At 40.6% G+C, this 22,055-nt stretch overlaps 3 protein-coding genes across 4 annotated transcripts; all 3 read left to right on the plus strand.

Annotated features, from left to right (window-relative positions):
- The first annotated feature begins 1,851 nt into the window (after nt 1-1,851).
- On the plus strand, nt 1,852-12,705 carry LOC128379852 (urea transporter 2-like). Its single transcript, XM_053339493.1, has 10 exons — nt 1,852-1,963; nt 2,430-2,619; nt 2,811-2,939; nt 3,909-4,038; nt 4,122-4,190; nt 4,339-4,486; nt 4,855-4,905; nt 5,013-5,062; nt 5,174-5,390; nt 12,557-12,705. Exons 1-10 carry the CDS (start codon nt 1,852-1,854, stop codon nt 12,703-12,705), a joined length of 1,245 nt encoding a protein of 414 aa, XP_053195468.1.
- A 232-nt stretch (nt 12,706-12,937) lies between these two features.
- Nucleotides 12,938-16,164, plus strand: zgc:122979 (uncharacterized protein LOC641576 homolog). 2 transcript variants are annotated; one of them, XM_053339657.1, is made up of 4 exons: nt 12,938-13,045; nt 13,700-13,958; nt 14,395-14,948; nt 15,931-16,164. In XM_053339657.1, the coding sequence occupies exons 1-4, from the start codon at nt 12,938-12,940 to the stop codon at nt 16,162-16,164; spliced, it is 1,155 nt and encodes a 384-aa protein (XP_053195632.1). The 2 variants fall into 2 exon arrangements, with proteins under 2 accessions (XP_053195632.1, XP_053195633.1); XM_053339658.1 differs by having other exon boundaries at nt 12,938-13,042; nt 14,428-14,948.
- Nucleotides 16,165-17,881: 1,717 nt separating this feature from the next.
- hwa (huluwa) lies at nt 17,882-21,211 on the plus strand. Its single transcript, XM_053339494.1, has 3 exons — nt 17,882-18,472; nt 19,704-19,902; nt 20,885-21,211. Exons 1-3 carry the CDS (start codon nt 17,882-17,884, stop codon nt 21,049-21,051), a joined length of 957 nt encoding a protein of 318 aa, XP_053195469.1. The 3' UTR covers nt 21,052-21,211.
- The last annotated feature ends 844 nt before the right edge of the window (nt 21,212-22,055 follow it).

Here is a 22,055-nt window from a genome sequence, read left to right on the forward strand (position 1 = left end):
AGCGTGAGGGAATTTTATTTGAACTAACATTTGCATAAAATGATCGGATTAGCAACAACTCTGCACCTCTAATCCAGAAGTAAGAGTGTGATCACAGTTTCTAACTCACAGCAGGAATCTGCAGCATTATAGGAAACTAACTCCTTTATGAAAACACTCAAAGACTATTGCTCAAACTAAACTGAATTTGCAAAGCAATATAAAAGCAGGTTCATGAAGATAATGCTATCATGGTCTGAAATACCTCTGAACACATTCTAGCATAGATTATGATCAATAATATTGGCTGTTTTATTATTTTTATTTGTTAGTTTCATCAGAAATGCTAGTAGTTGAGAGTTGTGCTCTGTTGCTACCTTATTTGTTGATTCTTAGGAGATTTTGGGAGGTGTTGCTACACAGAGGAAAAGAGGTTTAATATTGACAGAGCTGAAAGATCAAGAGGTTCACTGCTCACTGAACAACAAAAACACACCCAGTCTTTCATGCAGAGAACTGTGACTGAGGATGTTGACGGTAACAGTGGGAAGCTCCTCGGGAAGTCTACTTTGATCACTCCTTCAAAAAATCTTAAAAATAAAAATAACTGAAAAAGATGTAGCAAACTGGCAGCGAGGTTTTGATGTGATTTTAGCACACACTCACATTGATTTAGTTTGTGTGCATGAAGGCATCAAGTTACCTCATTTGTGAGTTGCGGTGGTAGGGTGGATAACTATTTCTAAATTATGGGTTTCACAAAAACACTATTGGATGAACACAGGCTTGTATAATAGTGTACAGTGATGAGACGTATTGTTACTTTGCTGAAAACCAACCAGTGAACTATAGAGGCATATTATTGGAAAAAATTCAAAGTTAGCTGTTATGCTAGTTGTAATGTTAGCACTAACATGCTTGTTAGGGAATTTTCCATATTTGGGGTCAAACATGGACCTTGACGTCACAGTAAAGGCTGCACTATCATCTTGGCAGAAAGACATACTGTCTCTCTCCTTGGCATGGTGAAGGCAGCTGTCTGTGGTGTTTTGGGGCGCAGAGGTCAGAGGTCAGAGGATATGACCGTCTGATTCCCTAAAACCACAAATGGGTAACTCTGTTTCCTTGCTTGTAGAATAACGAACCAATAGGCTAATTCCATTACTGTAGATGCATTGAGTATCACCAATTATGGGCATAGAGTATTCGTGGTACTGTCTGTGAAGTCTTAAAAACTATCCACGGAGGACAGTGTCTTCAGAACCTTGTTGGAATCATGCATCAGACGGGTGTATTGATAATACTTTGATTCTCCTTGGCCAAGCTTCAATAAACACTTTCAGTGTAAGACATGCTGGACTCCTGTACACTTTTCTCTACAGCTGAAATTAACCATTGACAATCTCCATAACAATGCTGACATGCCAGCATGCTGATGTTTAGAAGGTATAATGTTGTCCATCATCTTCATTTAGCCTGGTAGCATGCAGAAATTTCTTAATTAGCAGAAAAAAACAAAGTAAAGCTGAGGCTGATGGGAAAGTCATTCAGTAAGTATTGGACCATATTGGACAAACTGAAATTTTGACCTGATGATGATGACTTCATGGCAATCCATTCAATAGTTGTTTAGAAATTAAGGATGAAATTTGAATGACTGGATGAATGAGTTGAGAGATGAATAGAGATCAAAATAGATTTCTGTCTGGACCAAAGGGGCAGATTGACGGCAAACCGACAGACCTACACTGCCACAGAACTATGATCCACTGGTGTGACCAAAAGATGTGATATATGTAATTAGGAACTTTATAGTCTGCCAACTATTTACAGAACAATTCTTTTTTGTGATCAACTCTAATGACAGCAAATATGGACAACAGGAACCAGCCGTCACATGAAGAAGCTCCAGCTCGCTCCTTCCTCCTCAGAGCCTTTGGGCTTTTCTCTGGTGACATGCGCATGTGTGGCGAGTGGGTGAAAAGTAAGTGATAAATCATATCTGTCTGTTATACTTGAATTTATTTTAAAAACTGTAAAAATCTGATTAAACCTATTTGAATTTTAAATAATTTCGTATTGGCAAAATTTGAAATGTAACAGTAGCCTATAGATCGAAAATTGAGCCAGCAAAAACAATTTATAGTTTCTTTTAAGCCATCTGGTGGCCATAGTAATTATGACGTCAATGTAAGGTGACACATTTTCATTTAGAAGGAGGTGAGTTGGGTGGCTGTCTACATAGATTGTTGTTTTAAAAAAAAAGTGGTAAAAGGTGGACTGTTACAATTACTGCCAATAGATGAAGCATATTAGAAAACACTTCTATGGGTTGTTTTTCGGAAACACTCCTATGAATTGGAAGTACAATCGACCTAAGACTTTTTCATAACCATCACGATTGATGTACATGATGACAGTTGATCAAAATGATATCATTATCCATCCAGGACAGCCTTTTGCGATCCAGCTGCTGGATTCGGTTTTTCGAGGGGTAGCCCAGGTCATGTTTGTCAACAACCCTCTCAGTGGGCTCCTCATCACAACCAGCGTCTTCCTGCAAAACCCCTGGTGGGCTCTGAATGGTCTGCTGGGTACCCTTGTCTCCACTGTTTCTGCCATAATACTGGGACAAAACAGGTCAGATGGTATCCTCCTTATTCTTATCTGACCTAGGAAAAAGAAAATTCCTCCTGCCATCAAACAGTTATTGCTTTCTTTCACTCCCTGGGGCTATACTTTCAGCTTTGACACTGTGCTATTTTCAGTTTGTTACACATTTAACTGTGTTTTTACACTCATGTCAGCTACATCTGTCACATTCACCTCAGGGAAGCCGTATCAGCAGGATTATATGGCTACAATGGGACCTTGGTTGGCATACTCATGGCTGTTTTCTCTGCCAAAGAAAGCTGGTACTGGTGGCTTTTACTGCCAAATGTGTTCATGTCCATGGTGTGGTAAGTGTTCTCTTCTAAAAATTAATCTGAGTAATTTGCAATAAGCTATGCAATAACACAAAGTAAAAGGAGGGGAGCCACTGAATGCAGAAAAGTGTGAAAAGGGTAACGAGTGCCAAGTCAGGAGTGGCTGCCAAAACAAACCTTGTTCTGTGTTCTTTATGCCACTAAAGGGGACACGTCATGCACATTTAGGTCTATATTCATATGCTCCGCTGCAATATTTTTTGCATGATTTACTGTTGACAGAACTACTCATTTATCTTATACTGGACCTTTAAGCAGCCCCTCAGTTCAGCCTCTGTCTGAAACTGGCCAATTTAGCTCCTTTCTCTTGAGGGAGTGTAGATGAGTTCAGTGAGCCCACTCTATTCTTATTGGCCAGCTACCAGAAGCTGCCCCTTAGCAGACTACATAAACAAACAGTAGTGGGTGTCACTTATTTTTCTCATTCTTTACTCAAAATGTAAACTTCTCAAATACATCCATCTATGTTAGAGCCTGAATGTAATCTGAATTATGCAAGTGTTCGAACAAACTTAGCAACAACCTCAGTAACAAAGGCTAAGGAACATACAGCTGTTAGCGGGCATGTGGGGGCGATCTAACATCATCACAAGGAGGGAATAGAGGTAACGTTTCAAATGAAGCATTTACTTCGAACATAATAAAGACATCCAACATCATGAAGCATTTAGCTGCTCCTGTCCTCTTTTCTTTGAATCACATATTGTAAACAGGAAAGAGACAAAGGCAGCAGCATGCAGTGAAGGTCCTGAACCCTATTCAAATTCACCCAAGGTAACTCATTTGCTATTTCAAAAGAATTTGAGTATAAAGACGACACATAGACACAAACTCTTAAATCCACCTTTAAGGTAAACATAAACAAGATTCAATTATAATGTTGGTGTATTATGGTTTACTTTTATGCACAGTAGGTAATCCATTTCCTGCCTCTGTTCACAGCCCAGTGGTCACCAAAGCTTTGTCCACAGTTGCCAGCAAATGGGACCTCCCAGTATTCACTCTACCCTTTAACATTTTGGTGTGTCTGCACATGGCAGCTACAGGAGCAAATCACCCCTACTTTCCAGAGGTACAGTAGAGCCCTGATATACACAGATGGATAAACATATATAGTATTTTGATACAACTTAAATATTTTTTCTGCAATTTCAGGTTGATATCAAGCCAAATAACCATCTGCACGCTCATAATGACTCCATCGAAAGCCTCAAAATCACCCAGGTATAACAGGAATGACACTGAACTACCAGCTATCTGGAAAAAAGAAAAAAAAACATTATTATATTGGCTATTCTCATAGTTCTCCCTGCCTCCTCCTCTACGTGCCTGTTTAATTCACAACAAGTAAATGGAGGCTTCACATTTGCAGCTCCTCTTGTCTGTGCCAGTTGGCGTTAGCCAGGTGTACGGCTGCAACAGTCCTTGGAAAGGAGGTCTTATCCTTCTGGCCCTGCTGCTCTCCTCACCAACTATCTGTTTTCATGCCATGTTGGGCTCTGCTGCTGGAATGCTGTCTGGTAAAAAGCCTCTCCTATTTGCATAGAAATATGCATAATAGCTGCTGAGGCCAGAGCATTGACCCCTCAAAGGGCACCTTGGCATTATGTTGAAAGAACCATGGCACGCTTTCTCAAATAATGCTTTACAGCCTTTGCATATTGACTCAATTTTCAAATAAGACATGTGTGCAGTCATTTGCTGTTAATAATACATTTAATGGAGAAAACTGTGCTCTGTTCTCTGGGTTTGTGAAAGGCGCTATATAAATCTCACCTATTATTATTATTGATGTGTGCTGCAGGACTCGCTCTGGCAGCTCCTCACATAGATATTTACTCAGGACTCTGGGGATATAACAGTGCTCTATCCTGCATTGCCATTGGAGGTGTCTTCTATGTTTTAACATGGCAAACACACTTACTGGCTCTAATGTGTGGTAAGTTCCACAAACAGTATGATCACTGTCAGCTAAAATGTTAATGCTGCACAGAGCAGCTGCATGGGTTTTTTACATAAAAAATAACAAAATGTGTCTCTCTCCAGCACTTTTCTGTGCATACATGACTTCAGCGATCTCAAAATTGATGTCTGTGGTAAGCAAGAAAGTTTCTCCTCAAGTCAAATTCTATAAATGTCATCTGAACACCCAGATGTCTCTCATGTCATGTGTCATGCTTCTCCTCTCCTACGACATCCCCTTTCAGTTTGCATTACCAGCCTGCACGTGGCCTTTCTGCTTGTCGACTCTCATCTTCCTCCTCATTTCCTCTGAGATCCCGGCCATCTGCAGACTGCCTCTGTCTGTGGTCTCCTACCCGGAGGAAAATCGGCACTACCAGAGACAATTAAAGACCTCTGAGAAAGCTCAGCACAGTCAGCAGAGCGGTGGCCAAGAAGAGGCCCCGCTGAAGGAGAATGGAGGTCCAAATGTCCACTTGGTATTAGAAGAGGGCTACAGTGATGCTCTTTTGTTCTGACATTTCCCTCTACATGTGGCTAATGTATGGCTGTATACAAGTGTGTTATTTCATCTCTTATGTAATATTTGTTACATAAAAACACCTGGCATTGCAGTAAGAAGGATTTTCTTAACAGGAAATATTTTCTTCTGCAGTGTATATCTTCTACACAGCAGAGGGCAGTGCTTTCCAAGAAAAGATTGAGCCCTTTTTGCATGTACATCCCACAATACTGAGCAATAATCCTGAGCAGATTTGAATACTGGAATACTATACTATCTATTTTTTTTAGCAATAATATATATTTTATTGCATTTTTTTCATTTAGCAAGCAAAGCCTGTCATGTGGTGGTATTTATATTCAGTAGTTACAGAACAAAGATGAGCAGTTAACACTCTTTTCTCTCAAGAGCACAATTTTAATGGTTGCTGGGAGATGATTTAAAATGCAGCAGTGCGTTTCATCAGAGCAGACTGTAGCTGTAGGGGAGATTTCATAAAGTGCTCCCCAAGCAAAAACACCCTCTTCTCTGCCAGGCTTAATCCATCACTGCCTTCTGCATTCCAATCTGCCCTATTGTTTTCTCTTATCATTTCCCTGTACCCTTCTTCTCTTTTGCTTTCTTACTCTTCCTTGATTAAACCTGCCTGTATAAACTCTTTTTGCTTATCTGTTGTCTTCTCTTCTGGCGTTATCTGTCTCCATCTTTTCTTTTGTGGATAATCGTTTCCCTTTTTCACTCGAGAAAGATTTTGATCTCTGTGAAAAGCTACCAAGATGTTAGGTGATAATGTCACAGCTGAAAAAACTTACTGAGCTCTGTCTGGTTCTGTGTCTGCATTCATATTTACTTTCATATATTTAAATGTGCCTTTATTTGTGCCATCTGCCTGTCTGGCCGATGTACCGCGGCACATGGCTTTAGTCTAGCTAGTATAACACACAAGAGACAGTCACACTCCCAGACATGTGTGGGAGTGGTGGTACAACGGGGGAGAAGGTGTGAGACGAGGGGAAGGAGCCGAAAATGAGAACATCTCATTTTTTTGCCTGGCGATAAAATATGACTTGTGATGTTTTCTCTCTTGAATATGTTATGTGCATTTTTTTCTCTCTCTGCCCTTCCTTTGAACCCAATACCTAGCTTTTCTGCTTAATATTTTAAAAGCATTTCAGAAGGAAACTTTCTTCAGCAGTGCCAGTTATGTCTTCTTTTATCCACTGTAGCCTGTAGATAAAAGTGACTTTAGTGGATGGATTTTTCTGTGGCCTTTTACACAACATTGATTCATCCAGCAACCTTTGAAGGACAGGATAAGTGTTGGCAGTGGGTTGATGTGAGATGAGGTTGGTGTCACTTCCCCTGTGTCAGTGCTGTGTTCTCACAGCAGTGTGATTCACCCACCCAAGTCCCATGCAGGCAGCACCTACTTCTCCAATAAAACATGACAGGAGAGAGTGAGACAGTGCTGAACCTGTGTCTGATAAAACTTCATCACACAGTCACGCACACCTGCATGTACACAGACACACAAAGACAAAAGGGCAGAAAGGCGTTAGTATCTTGGTGCTGGCGGTTTGTCTACTAAAGTATATGTCTTTTAAAAATAGCCTGTCTCGTATATCAATACATACCTATATACATATGAAATTCCAAAAGTGATAACGTACTGTTACTAAACAAATCTGAAACTATACCAATCACAAAAGCAACTCTGGTTAGCTGGTTTAAACAAAAAATAATACACAGAAACCACTGCACACATTATCCAAGCAGAAATGGCTGCTTTCATTTTTTGAAAATAGCATCTGTCAAAGGCTTTACAGCAACAGAAAAATCCCAATATATCTTAAGCTGCATTGATGGAGGATCTGATAGGATATGATCACCTTTGCCAGGGATGTAGCTAGCATTCACAGCACTGAGGTCATGTAATCTATATTTTGTGTCTGACAATTTGTTGGAGTGGGTGTATCCACTTGGAATATTCCAGTAGTTTTACAATCAGTTTATCTGAATTTGACTACTTTTCAACAAAGAATGTTATTCTTGGCAGTGTGAAGAGAGCTTTGAAACACACCTTCAATGTTCTTCAACATATAACTATATAATATTGTTAGGAAGTCAGCTATACTTCCCTCGTCCCTGTGTTTTGCCATTGTTTTCCCTTCTTAGTGTTTCATATTTGTCTCTCTGTGTTTGTGTGTGGGTGTACGCTGGACGTGACCTCCTGGTTTCTCTCCCCCATTCAACCTGAGCATCTGCAGCTGATCAACACATTAACTCTACAAGCCACAGCAGTATGAAGCCCTGGTTCATCTCTCCAGACTCTGCCAGATCGTTCAGTCACCAATGCAGTACATCTGCTAGTTTGTTTCTCTGACCTTCTGAACTCCACTGATTCTGTTCTCTGCCTGTGCCTCACGTTCACCACACAAGTTTCCAGCACACCTGCTATGTCAGCCTTGTCCTTATCTGCTGTTTGGCAGATTGGGTCATGGATCCCCTGTCTGCTCTGTGCTGCCTTGAGCCCCTCTGCCAGCTTCAATCCTGTTCTTTGTACCGGTTATGGACTCATGGCCTCAATTTTTCTGAATTTTTCGAGGCCATGAAATTATGGCTTTGGCCTTGGCACTAATGTAAATCTACTTTTTTATATATACTGAATTGTATATGAATATGTATGCATGTAAGTGGCTCTGCATACACTTGTGTCTGCATGCATTCATTTATATAATCACACTCCCCTGCATAACATTTGAGAAAGCTGTTATAGGCCTATATGTGTATAATTTGTACTGACTACATTATTGCTGTGATTGACTGTCCAAAAGCAGTGACCTGTTTGTTTTATTTTAAGATATAAAACAATAAATAGTACTTGTTATAAAAAAGAAGAATACTATTATTATACTTTGTTTAAAGCTACTATAGCCACTAAAAAAACTAGGGCACAAAAGTATCTAATACTGAGCACGTGAAAACTGCAGACAACACCATGAGAACTCTGAGCCGCATGTGAGCTGTCCGCCTTCGGGCATCCTAACAATAACAGTGTCAGTACAGCTTGATACTTTAATTAGCATTATTTTCTCCAAGACTGACAAGCAAATGTGTATGTGTTTCTATGAACATGATCGTGTGAATGTGTGAAAAACAGGCCAACACACAGTCAGACTGTTCCCGTGGGCAGGAGGAATGAATGCTGTGAAAAAGGCTGCACTGATTCACTCTAGCCTGCTCTATCTGTGAATACTATGTAAGAGCTGCTATCTGGTGCATGACGCTCCTGGCACAACATGTTCGAACCAAATTTGTCTGTCGTTTCCTGTAAGACGACAGGAGAATCCACAGGAATCTCCGACCTCTATTGGATGTAAGAATCATCACAGCAAAGGAAGCACTTCCATGTATGTACGGCTCCCTGTGGCACTGATTTCCATATCCATGGCTGAACTGCCGGCTGCAGAGTGTCGTAATACTGTAGTAGGATCTGTGTAGTATGATCTCAAAATAGAAATACTGACTCTCAATGAGAGTAAAAGTGGGATTCACGCAGATTACTAGCTACATTTTAACGGGTGACCAAAAGGACTGTAGTGATGTTTTATGTCAATCAATTAATCAAGATAAATTATTCAGGCAGTTTGACAGTAAAATGCAATCCTGCCAGATTGTGAGATAAAAATAGATAAAATAAGTAATTATTAGGAAATAATTAAAAAATATTAGTTGTTTATGAAGCTCATCCTGAGCCTCTCAGTGCTGGCCGGGTGGATCTATTACCTTCTTGCCAACTGCAGCAGGAAGAAAAGGCCATTATCTGGAACTGGATTCTCCCAACCTTATTTTTACAGTGCCTAGTGTAAATATCCTTTAGGCAGGGTAGCACTGCCTATTATATGTTCAGCTGAACAAACCACTCTTTACCAGGCAGTGATGTTCCCTATCAAGACACCCTCAATGATGAAGGATTAAAAATATGTCAGTATTTGAGAGAATACCTAAAATTTCCTCAAGTGTATGAGGTGAAACAGTCTATGCTTTGATTGAGTCAGTGTGCAATACCCAGGTCAGGCCCTGTGTGATGTGGACACCAAGGTACCTGAAGCTGTCTACCCTTTCACCAAGGACCTGTTCATACTAAGGGCAGCATAGTTCACCCCTGCTTCTTCCCAAAGTCCTCTATAAGCTGCTTTGTCTTCCTGATCTTCAGGGAGGGTTGTTGTCCTGACACCAATGGGTCAGGTTATCGACTTCTTTCAGGTGGGCCTTTTCATTGTTATCTGTGATCAGGTCCACCACAGCTGTGTCGTCAGCAAATTGATGATTATGTTGGAGTCAAATGCGGCTAGACGGTCGTGTGAACAATGAGTACAGCAGGGGGATCAAAATGCAGTCCTGGGGTGCTTTGTTGTTAAGGCAGAAGAGGTGTGTCCTCCAACCGTCACCACCTGGGTCTCTCCGTTGGGAAGTCAAGGGTCTATATGAATAGTAAGGTGTGTAATCCTAGATCCTTAAGTTTTGTGACAAGTCTGGAGGGAACTATGATGTTAAACACTGAACTGTAGTTAATGAAGAGGAATCTTAAAGAAAGGGTGGTGTAGAAATGTGTGCTATGGCATTTTCTGTTGATTGGTTGGGCCAATAGACTGTATTGGGTCAAGTGTGCTGGGTAGTGAGGACCAGCCATTCAAACCACTTCATCATTGCAGAGGTAAGTGCCACTGGACAGTAGTTGTTCAGGCAGGCTGGACTTGTTTTCTTGAGCACATGAATGATGATGGATTTCTTGAAGTATGTGGGTATGACAGACTAAGCCAGGGACAGGTTGAATATTATTATGAACATTAGTGCTAGATGGTCAGCACACAGGGTGAGGACCCACCCACTGATACCATCTGGTCCTGCTGCTTTCTTGGCGTTCACAGGCTTGAAAGCCCTCCTGATGCCATGCTCAGAAAGGGTGATAGGTGTGGAAGGTGCATCCACCCATGCACTTTGATTGGTGCTACTTCAGCTGTTGCAAGTACAAAAGATGTTTAGCTCACTTGCTAGAGACATATCAACATTTGAGGCGGTGGGTTCGGGTGGGGGGTCTTGTACTCTATCATAGTTCTTATGGTTGCCCTGCTACATCTTTTATGAACAATTGTATCTCATGCATCTCTTTCCCTTTTTTTTTCTTTTTTTTTTTTTTACAATGCATCTTCTTTGCTCAACTCAACAACTCAACATCAGAGAAAAGTGTGCTGGAAAAGCAACAGCATCAGTCAGTCTTGACTGTGTAAATATTTTGGGGTAAAATCTTGAATTTTCACTCTCATGGGGAAGACATGTGAACTCTTATCAAACACCAGGATTTTATAACATTCAGTTATATAACATGAAACTGCCTGTTCCTTCTGCAGCTGTTGTTGTTATCTGTTAAGTGTCTCATTTGCATTGGTTTGCATTCTCTTACACAACAGCTATGCAGAAGTACGGGGGTGGACACCATAACATACACACAAGCACAATCTAATGCATGAAAGAACCATTGAATAAATACCTCTGTAAATCATTGACCTTCTTCTGTGAGACTCCATTTAGAGAACAGTCTAAATTCATTTCAGCTACAGAAAAATAAACCTGGACACATTTAGAGTGCTGGCCATTTATATGTTTTTTTAGATTTGCAATATGTGATGCTTCTGTTTTGGATTATGTCCAAATGCCCCAAAAGCTGCAGGATTGCTGTGTGTCAGCTGGGCTAAGTTCACATATTTTAGTGTTATATATACCGGTGATACTTGGTATATATCACCGAAACATTTCAAATTACATAATAAGGGCCTTAACTTGGGTCTTACATATCACCTTGAATGTCTTAAGGAGGGCTCCTGCTTCACCCTGCTTCAGGGGCATCTATAATGCCAAACATGAGCTGCAGTACCCCCAGTTTGAATTCAGTCTTCAGTCTAGAAATGGCTGCAAAGACTAACAGTGGTCATGTTTTCCTTTACAGCAGATGGCTATGTGCATGTGTGCACACTGTTGTACAATATATCACATCCTCTTGACTTTATACTGAAGCTGATTGATTCTAAACAAACTACTGTCACCATAATCTTTATAGTGAATGTCACCTAGTTTAACAGTGTAGTTCATTGATGTGTTTTTAATAGTTTTTGGACAACTGAGGTCTATAGCACAGAGGAATAAGATATATCAGGCTGTGGATACATATTTGGAAGTATATCCAGTAGTTGTTGGTTTGGCTGTGCACCAGAGATTTGTTGCCATTAAAATATACATGTTGAAAATCACCAGCCATGCTTCTAAGAGTATCTTTAAAAGAGTTATCAAGATATGAATGTATTATATGGAGTAGTGATAGAGTACAAGCCTCCTTGCTGAACTGCATCATGCCCTCATCATTTTTGGGGGGTTTTGGGGTTCAGGAGCAGGACTGATCTGATGCTCAATGGTTTGGATGTCTGGACGTTTGGTTTGGAACACTGAAATGGCAGCTGACAACAGCAGAAAATGTTTTTTGACTGTTTGGCAGCAACAAGATGACTGGCTCACAGAGACTGTAACAGATTTAGCAAATCAGCTGACAGAGTATATACTGGAAAGGTGAGGGACATAAATAGATAGAACAAGCACAAAGATGTTCTTTCTGATTGAATTTTCAATTATCTTCATGTTGCATATCCCCATATTGGGCTATGTTTAATCACACTAATAGACAGTAAATCTATTAATTAACAGCAGTTAATTGGAGCCAAGCTGAACAAAACCAGACTAATATGGCCACGATTACCTCAAAAAGGTGCGTTTTTGTTTTGAGGGGTTTTTTGGGGGATTGGATTGTCAACCTTATGTAAATATGAATGTGTCATACGGGTAACCTGAGTACCTGCTCTTTCTTGGTACCTCACAGTAGAATCAAAAATCAAACATTACTGATTAACCTAAGAAAGAAGTATCTCAGTTCCCTGCATTATCTTCAAGTGTCAAAAATACACATTAAAAAGTCATTTGAGGACATCCAGTTGAGCAGGTGACTGTCTGGAGTTTGTCTGGGAAGCCAGCATAGTCTCTTATATCTGCATGTCTTTGTGTTCTGGTCTGTCTGCAGGAAAAAAAGGACTCTGTGCACTGTGTCGTGACTGTCTGCTCTGCTCTGCCTTCAAGAACTCCGGAAACAAGTCTCGAGATGGAAAAGGAGGCTGCAACATCCGCGTGATCATCCGCGGAGCTCCAATGAGTTTTCGCCGAGCAGACTGAGGACACCGGCATCCCCTACTGCGCGTCAGGAAATGGGTGGATCCGGGGAAAGCTCGGTCACGCTGCGTGGGCGGGTGAGCGTATAGTAAGGAGCTGCAGCGGCAGTATTTATAAGAGAGCCGAGGAGAGCTCAGACAGGACGAACAGTAGCCCGGCACTGAGGAGCGATTTCAGCACCATCCCGACTGGACAGCGACACGTAGCCCCACACAACTTTTGCACTTTTGTCATCATGGTTCTCATCTGGACTCAGTTTGGTGTCAAGCACAAAAATGTCAATGTCAAGTGCAAAGTGCGAGTTATGCACAGAGGTGACAGCTCAGGATCATCATCATCAGCGGTAAGTTGAACTAATGTCTATGAATGTTCTTTTTTGTTTTTTTAAGCTTTTCACCTGTTTAAGTCGTTTAATCATTAATTAAATCAATTACTCAAATTCTTAGTGAATTGAAGACACTGTCAGGTTATTTAAATGTTAGATTTAGGTTTTTATGTTGATATATTGTGTCTTGCTGTGGGGAAAAAAGCCCTTTAATGTACCGTCATCTCTGTCTTTATTGCCTTATTTCTGTTGCTGTGGATTCATTCAAATGCTAAACTCGCTGTTTCGCGTTCAGCCAATCGCTGCAGAGGATCTCGGTCGTTGGGGGAAGTCTTTTTGCCCCTCACGACTTTGCCCCCTTCTCTCACGTTGTATTGTGCATCAGCATATTAAATTCACAGCAGATATATGCAGAGATAAGCTGTTTTCCCGGAAAGTGTCCCCGGAGGGGCTGTATTTTTCTGCACATTAAAAGATACTGTGCAGCAGTTTGAATTTGCATGATCATAAGTTATTTATCGGCAGCATTTTGGGTTTTTGCAGCTGATAACATTTCAGATGTCTATGCATCATTGTGAATACTGTATAAGATATTGGACAAAAAAGAAGATTTTTAAGAATGGAGATATGACAAGTAAATAGTCTAATGTATGATTGTTCTTTTTTCTACAGGAAAGCACCAGGTCTGAGCCAGACACACCCTGCCTGTCGATCAAACCCTCAGGCAAGGACTTCTACAAGATCTTGGGTGTGTTACCAGACTCCAATGAAGACGAGATCAAGAAGGCCTACAGGAAGATGGCTCTCAAGTTCCACCCAGACAAGAACAGCGACGCTGATGCTGAGGACAAGTTCAAAGAGATCGCAGAAGCCTACGAGATCTTGACTGACCCCAAAAAGAGAGGCATATATGACCAGTTCGGAGAAGAAGGTGAGAATCAGGCAGTTTTGACACTAAGATGATTTAAATATCAGAAGAAATGGGAATTCATTTACATGTGTTAAAAGGCTTTAATGGTAACTGCCATCTGGCTAATTACTGTAGCAGAGACTGGTGCATTAGCCATTCATGCCATGATCGAGGCTAAATACTTATGCGAAGTGAAAGGATCATGCCTGAAACGCTCCCACCCCTCTTTAAACCAGCTAAACATGTGCAGCATAGACAGCTGTGAGGCTGATAAATTATTCAAGGTGCAATGAAAGAGTCCTGAAAACTCCTTTGATATAAATATAAACCTTCCAGAAGGAGATGCAGAATATGCATGAAAGAAGCATCAATATCAGCATAAAAAAGGAGCATTAGATCAAAAAAGATACTCTGCATGAAGTTAACACATATATTTTTGTTTTCTCTGTGTTTTCAGGCCTTAAAAATGGAATGTCTATGGCTGGCCCAGGCAGCGTTTTTCGCAATAATTTCCACGGTGATCCCCATGCCACCTTCTCCTCCTTCTTCCATGGCTCCGATCATTTCGACATCTTCTTTGGCCCTGACACTGATGGCGACGATGACCTCTTCAACCCCTTTCGAAGGTTCCCCTTCAGCCATGTGGGCGGGTCCACCGGCAGTGAGGGCGGGCTGCGAAGAGGCCAGCGGCGCCTACAGGGCAAGGCAGTGGTGCACAATCTCCTGGTGACCCTAGAAGAGGTGTTGCACGGCTGCACCAAGCACGTGAAGATCACCCGCAGCCGCCTCAACCCTGACAGCCGCAGCCTGCGATCTGAAGACAAGATGCTAAATGTGGTGGTAAAGAAAGGCTGGAAAGCAGGGACCAAGATCACCTTCCCTAGGGAGGGAGACGAGACACCCAACAACACCCCTGCAGACATCACCTTCATTCTCAGGGACAAGGAGCACACCCAGTACAAGAGAGATGGCTCCAACATCGTTTACAAGGCCAAAATCACCCTCAAAGAGGTGAGTTGAATAAATGCATTCATATCAGGCTGAAAGGTCTATCAGGGTTAAGAATCCTAGCCTGGTGGCTCTCAAATAAAAAATTAATTAAATTATATGAAACACATAAGTGGTCTATAAGTAGATATACTGCCATTTTACCAGTTACGCCTACTCAGGGTCATCCAGTACTTCTCATACATTACATAACTGTTGAATGGTGCCTTCTCTTAAATGCCAGAAGATCGATAACTGAAAGACATCAGTAAGACATAAGGCTAAAGCTGCCATCTCTGGCAATAGCAGGGAGTGTAATATGTTTGATTGTAGTCAGAGGACAGAACACAATGTTCTGTTTGGGGACATCTGAGTCCAAAGCTGAGAATGGGCTGACAGACCCCCGCTAACAGAACAGCAGCAGCAGCCTGCCAACGCCTTTGTTACCTCATCAGCCCCTGCAGAGTGAGAGAGAGCAAGCTAAATTTAGCCTCAGCACTGACTGCCCCCACGAATCGCACCTCACTCTGCCTCTCAACTACTATGTATGCTGCAGACTCCTCCACCTCTACGAGGCAGAGAGAGAGGCAGAAAGGCAGCTTTTTTTTTTACTCGGTCCCTGGCTCTCACTTCTACCAACCCACACACAGATTAGCTGGGTAGCAGTCATAGAGACTGGCATTTCAAAAGAGCTCCTCCATCTTCTTCAGTTGCTGAAGCACTTGACTCCCACACACCGGCAGTATATAGAGCAGCGATTATAACAGCTGTAACACCGGTTTATTCCACAACACAGAAAACCATTGTGCTTTTAGAAAGACAGACGCTCCATATTTAGCTCTTATGTAACTTGACACTTTCAAAGATCAGACATTTAATAGATTTTTTTGTTCTATGTGTACTTCATTCTAGTCATTTCGAGGCCACTCAGGACACATTTATGAAACTTGTACCTAAATATAACAGGTCTAGAGAACTAACCTTCTGTTCCCTTTTTGTCCTCCAGGCTCTATGTGGCTGCACAGTTAACGTCCCCACACTTGACAACCGGATGATGCCTCTACCATGCAGTGATGTCATCAAACCTGGTGCTGTACGGCGGCTAAGGGGCGAGGGTCTGCCAATCCCCAAAAGCCCATCCCAGCGGGGCGACTTGGTGGTGGAGTTCCAGGTGCTCTTCCCTGACAGGATCCCACCCCAGTCACGCGAGATTATCAAGCACAGCCTGGGCCAGTGCTAGCCTGCTTTCATTAACCTGATTGGCACAGCTTCACCATGCGTGTGTGTTGTTATCAGTTTACAAACACAGCCTTGCCCGAGGTGCTAGTATCACAACCAATCACAACCTCTTATTGTGTTTGGAAAATGGCAAGCAGCAATGAAGTGAGTTGTAATTCGGACAGGACTTTCTGCATATGTACGCACTTTAGGCATAATGCACAACAACTATGATGCCACATGAGCAGTGAGTTAAGAAGTGATGAATGGGGTCTTTGGTATCTGAGGATGTCCATTGACTCAAAAGCCTTTTGTCTTGAAGAAAAGGTTATCTGTACTGTTATACTTGCATATATATAGCAGGATATCAGTGTGCTATTCAAGTCTGTATAGACTTCCTTAAACCTGAATGGTAGAAACATTTAAAAAAACATCTTTATTATAGTTATATGGTGTTCATATGACTGACTTTTGCATTGATTTATTACAATAGCGAAATGTACTTTTGTGCAAAGATCTACTTTGTGTAATGCAAAAAACATTGTCTCTAAGAGAGATTCATCGTCAAATGTTCTATTGAATTATTTGAAATGTTTGTATACATTCTGCAATGAGCCAGCTGTTGATGTATTATTACCTGATATATTTGGAAGCATGAAATATAAAGGAAAACGTAGAATTTGAAGTTGTGTTCTCTACTTTTCTTTGTGATAATCATGTATTTTGCAAGACAGTGGACTCCAAAACTCCTCATCAAATGATCAGACATTGCAGTCCATGTATCTTCCAGATATTGTTTTAGTTTTATACATACAAAATCTCAGCTTGGAAATGAATTTAAATACATTAAATAAATAAAAATCAACATACGACTTTATGACTTTATGACTTTATGTGATGCTTGAAAGTGCTTTTTTCATGTGCTCGGGGGTAATTGGTTTCAATATATCTTTACAATAAGACAACTAAAAAAAAATGGGTAAGATCTAAAAATGTTCCAGTAATGTTTTAAAAAATTGCTTAATAATATAACATATATCTTTTGGAAGGGATGAATAACAATCAAAGTAAGCAAGGTCTACATTTGTTAGCTGCATACTCTAGACTAAAATCCTCAACATATTTATCCAAATCTTTAGGAAAAAATTAATGTAGCCTATTGAGTCTTGGTTTTCTATGTTTAAACTGAATTTTCCATTCAGTACTTTCAATATAAGCATACCAGAAATATGATCTATTCATAATTTTTAATCAGTCACTCGTTACCATAGAAACTGCTCCCAATTCTTCCCATTTTGAAGACGTGACCTGAACGCAGCATTTGGATGCAGCGGATGCAGGAGTCAGGGGCCATCTGCTGCCATCTAGCTGTGATTTGTTGCTACGACAACGCGAAACATCCCTGCAAATAATAGGACACACCTGTTGATCTGTAATTTACCTGCCAACTGAGTGGGCGCTGCGTAGACGTCTCAGATCTTTGGCTTTGATAACTCTGACAGCTTCAGTCTGCAATGATGAAGAAAAAGGTGATCAAAGACAACATTAACACTTGCAGACTGTGTACATTTGAGATGCAGCCTGGCATTTCGCTATTAAGAAAAGCAAAAAACAGTTTGAAACACAAAGTAGTCCACATTGATTGACACATCAAACCACCTGCGCACAGAGACAACGTGAGATCTCCAACTGAGATCAGCAATTCTCTAAAATTTGCCCTTTATGTCCTCTGTAATGAAATGTCGCAAGTACATCAGACCACGCCATCACTGGCTGAAGGTTACCCTGTGACAAATCTGACTTTGGTGGTCCTTTTGCTCATACCCTGCGTGGTTATTCTGCTTCTGCTGAATTGCCTGTTCCTGGGTTACAAGTTGCTGATCCTGTCAAAGAAGAACAACAGACCGAGGCGAGAGGACACAGAGGAGATGCTTCTGCAGTCCACCCTGCATAGAGTCAGAAGGGTCTCGGACGTGGCTTTCTCCCCGCTGCAGGAGGGGAGGAGAGCCTACATGTCTCTGTCAGAACCCGTCCTGCCCCATCCTGTCACCTCTTCCAGGGCTTCATCCAGGGAGGGGGCCGAGGTGGATCACAGAATCAGGCTCTTGAGGCCAGATGGTGCCACCGGCTCAGGGTCTCTGAGGGCGCCGAGCACCATCCGGGCCACTTCCTCCGCAGCTGGTTTCACCCCAAGACTGGACCTGCCCCCCGGGTCACGGACACGTTGCATCAGTAGGACAGGGTGGTGTAAAAGCGCACCGGTCCTACCACAGTCCAGTGACTCGGAGGCTGAAACCAGAGTGAACCTAGTTCCGCCCAACTCTCCCATGGTGAGTGGTCCATTCAGTAACTAAAATATAGGGTGGATTAGGGTAATGTGTAACACTTTTTGCAATTCTGACTTGTTCACCATATTTAAATATGAATCACATTACATCTCAAACACATTATATCAACACCTAATATCTATATTATGAAATCCCTGAGATGTTTCCTTGTTTAATCAGAAGACAATTTTTAGATATTGTACTCAAAAGATAAATTGCACACATTGATGTTTCTTGTGTCATATGGTTTCAGTGTGGAGTGTGCAGTGGAGATAAATAAAGGCTTTAAAGGCACAATATGTAATTTCTCACATTAAAAAGTCTGGAACTCCCATGATCCCACACTACTTCACAGTGTCATCAAACTCCATCTGTTGTTATTGTTTTGAGAGAGACTCCTAGTGGCAGAAATTACGATATACGATATATTAGCATATTAGGTTTTTTGATCATTTCCTAAAAGTAGCTGTGGTTTGGTAGCACACAAGATATAGTTTAGCACACAAAGCTACACCCTAAAATCAAAGTATTTTCTGCCAGTTAAATAATTATCAAGAGTCTAATCTATGAAGAACCAACATTGCTATTTGTACCAAATGACACCAACCTCGTGGTAAAATGTCCTGAGAACATATTCTTAAATACCTGAAAATTACTCAGAAAATGTTAAGGAAATTAGTATAGAATTAAGGGACGTACAAAATAAAGTGTCACCTTGCTTCATGTGTAAAGGTCTCAATTAAGCCCCATTTTTGTAGAATTGACACTCCTCACATTTATTATTCAGTATATCTGTGTGCCATTTGTCTCTCTAACTGCCTGTCTGTCTCTCTCAACTTTGGTGTAGAAGCTCTTCTTTCTGTTTTCAGAGATTACATTGCAGTCAATTTATTGAATGAGCCTCCCTGATTATGTGTTTATGTGGGTGGTATCTGTTCCCCTGTGGTGGCTGTCACTGTTGTACTATCCACCCTACAGTATATTCTTGGGTGATTTATTCCAAACAAAAGGGAAAAATAAAACCCACGCCATGTACACCACAGGATAATCCCAGGAAATGGCAGAATTCACAGAGCAGCACATGTAAAAGCTTTAATTAAAACCATGCTCATTGTCCTATCATTCAATATGATGCTATATTAATCAGCAAAAGGGATTAGCTAGCAACAAAACAGTCAGATTGAGGTCACCCTTTTTCTTAATGTGACGTCTGTATTTTGTCCTTTGTTCACAGCAGGAGACAGAACATGTGGGTCTTAGACGTCAGAGCAGTATTTACCAGATGTTGACAGATGTGAACCCAGGTGTTGCAATGCACGTGTTTGACAAAATAGACATGGAGTGTGAGTACACCAACCCGCCCTCCGAGGTGTCCTGTCTGAACACATCTGCAGTGGGTCCTGGACTGGACAGCGACTTTGGTGCAAGTGCAGGTAGGTTACATTTCAGACTCCATCAGCTCCACTGTAATCAATATGACTTGTCATTAAGAACACGTTGACTGGGAATATGATGAGTAATATTTGTAATTGTCCCTATCACCCCCCAGTATTTGTTTCCTTGAACGTCCACACAGAAACTCATCAGTGAGAAACATGAACTTTCTTGATAAACTCATACAAGGTGTTTAGAGTCATATGCAAAGTTACAGTATGACTTAATGTAAACTAGTTTTAAGTAACGCATTAGTTTGTGGAGGACAGGGTGAGTACTGATTGAAAATTTGACTTAGGCTATATCTTAATTTACAGACTCTTATATGCAATAGATATCTAAATTACAGTTAGTCAATCACTGGAAAAGTGAAGTAAATATGGCACATGAACATTCTTCTTTCTAACTTTCTAGATGTGTAGATTTGCTGTTTGTTGTGACTTATGAGGCTATAAAGGTGAAAATATGTATATTGGTTGGACCTAAACAAGTGAAGGCATCACACAGGGCTCTAAGTAGTGAATGGCATTTTTTCACAATTTTGTAACATTACATTGATGAAACTATTAATAATAATAATTGTTAGCTGCAGTCCTAATCTAAATGGTTTTGGCAGTATATTTTTATGTTGAATCTGCTTTCAATCTGCTCGTTTGTAGGCAAATAAATACAGTGGAAAGTCTCTGTGCTAAGTCATGTAGCTTAATTTGTTGTTATAGCCAAGAATAATGAAGAGAACATGTCCAGTGTAGTACAGCTATGTGGTAGAAATCTATTTTTTAAAAGTTTTTTTCCATACGGTCAGTTAAATTGTTTTGACATCTGAAATATGTAAATTTGGGGATATGCCTTGTTTTGCATTGCCATCGTACATTATTACAAAGCTGTGAAAGACTGGAAGCATGAGGCAACTCTATCACAACGGACAAGCCTCCAGGTTTCAGATTTATACTGGTTATTTTTATTTGAACTTCTTTTCAGGTGTCTCCTTGCGGATTTTGTCAGCAGACAGTGACGGTTTGTCCAACGGTGTGCTAGCTTCTGCTTTGGAGTGGGATTATTACGACCCCTGCTACGTCAAACAGAACAATGTACCCAAACATAAACATCACAGACCTGCAATGCACACCAAACAGTACTGGGTGTGATATTTCCCAGCTGTCAGCGTCATTAGTAGTTTTAATATTTATTTTTATTATCTATTTATTTAATTCTATCTAAATGTTTTATTTTTGGAAAGTCACATTTGTTTTCTCTCACTTGTCATCACTATGCCTTTACACTGATTTCTATTGATACCATTATTTGTTGATGAATGCACCCTTCCACAGTATTAGTTCCCATTGCAGAATATTAACACACGCTCTTCACTAAAAACCATTGTTAAATATTTACTGTGCACCCTTCACATATGTTCATTTTAAATATAGTCACTATTTCATAACACCAGGGCTGTTGAACTAGTTCTGGGTTTCATTAACATTCACATCAGTTATTCACTGTTATTGTTTGAAATGTTTTGATTCACTCTGAACAATAAAGACTAATTTAAAATTTAATGAAGTGCTTTTTGATTACTGTTATTTATCCAGTGAAATTAATTAATAGTCACACAAGGATAATTAGATTTTCAGGCAGTGTACACTAAAAACCAGGATGTTTTTCTCTTTTTAAAAAATTCCCATAAAGGCCTGCTCCATCAAACTCATTTAAGTCATCTTCATGACATTTTATTATTTTTGTGAGCTACTCCCTGCCACTATAGTGCTGGTTTTGCCTATTGACGCTCAAGGTTTTTCCTATTTGAATTGTCCAACATCCAAAACATGAATTCCTTTAACTATCATTTGTGAGAAAAGCGTTAAATCATCACATCTGAGAAAATGTTTGGCAATCTTAATTTAAAAATTTACTTAAATGATTTGATAGTTTGATTATCTGTCAACTAATCATTGCAGCTCTAATACAATATGAAGTAGGTTTATCATTAAGGCATCATAGCCATTACATACATGTGAGATCTAATTTGTAAAGTCCACAATGAGGGTCTCACTAGTTTGTTAGTTTTATCAATTTCTGGACAAGAAAAAAATCTGATTTGTAAGTTGTGAGGGTTTAGGAACCACCACAGACATTGACGATTAAAAACCTT

The sequence above is a fragment of the Scomber japonicus genome, chromosome 19 (genome assembly GCF_027409825.1).
Source record: "Scomber japonicus isolate fScoJap1 chromosome 19, fScoJap1.pri, whole genome shotgun sequence".
NCBI classification, from domain to species: Eukaryota; Metazoa; Chordata; class Actinopteri; order Scombriformes; family Scombridae; genus Scomber; species Scomber japonicus.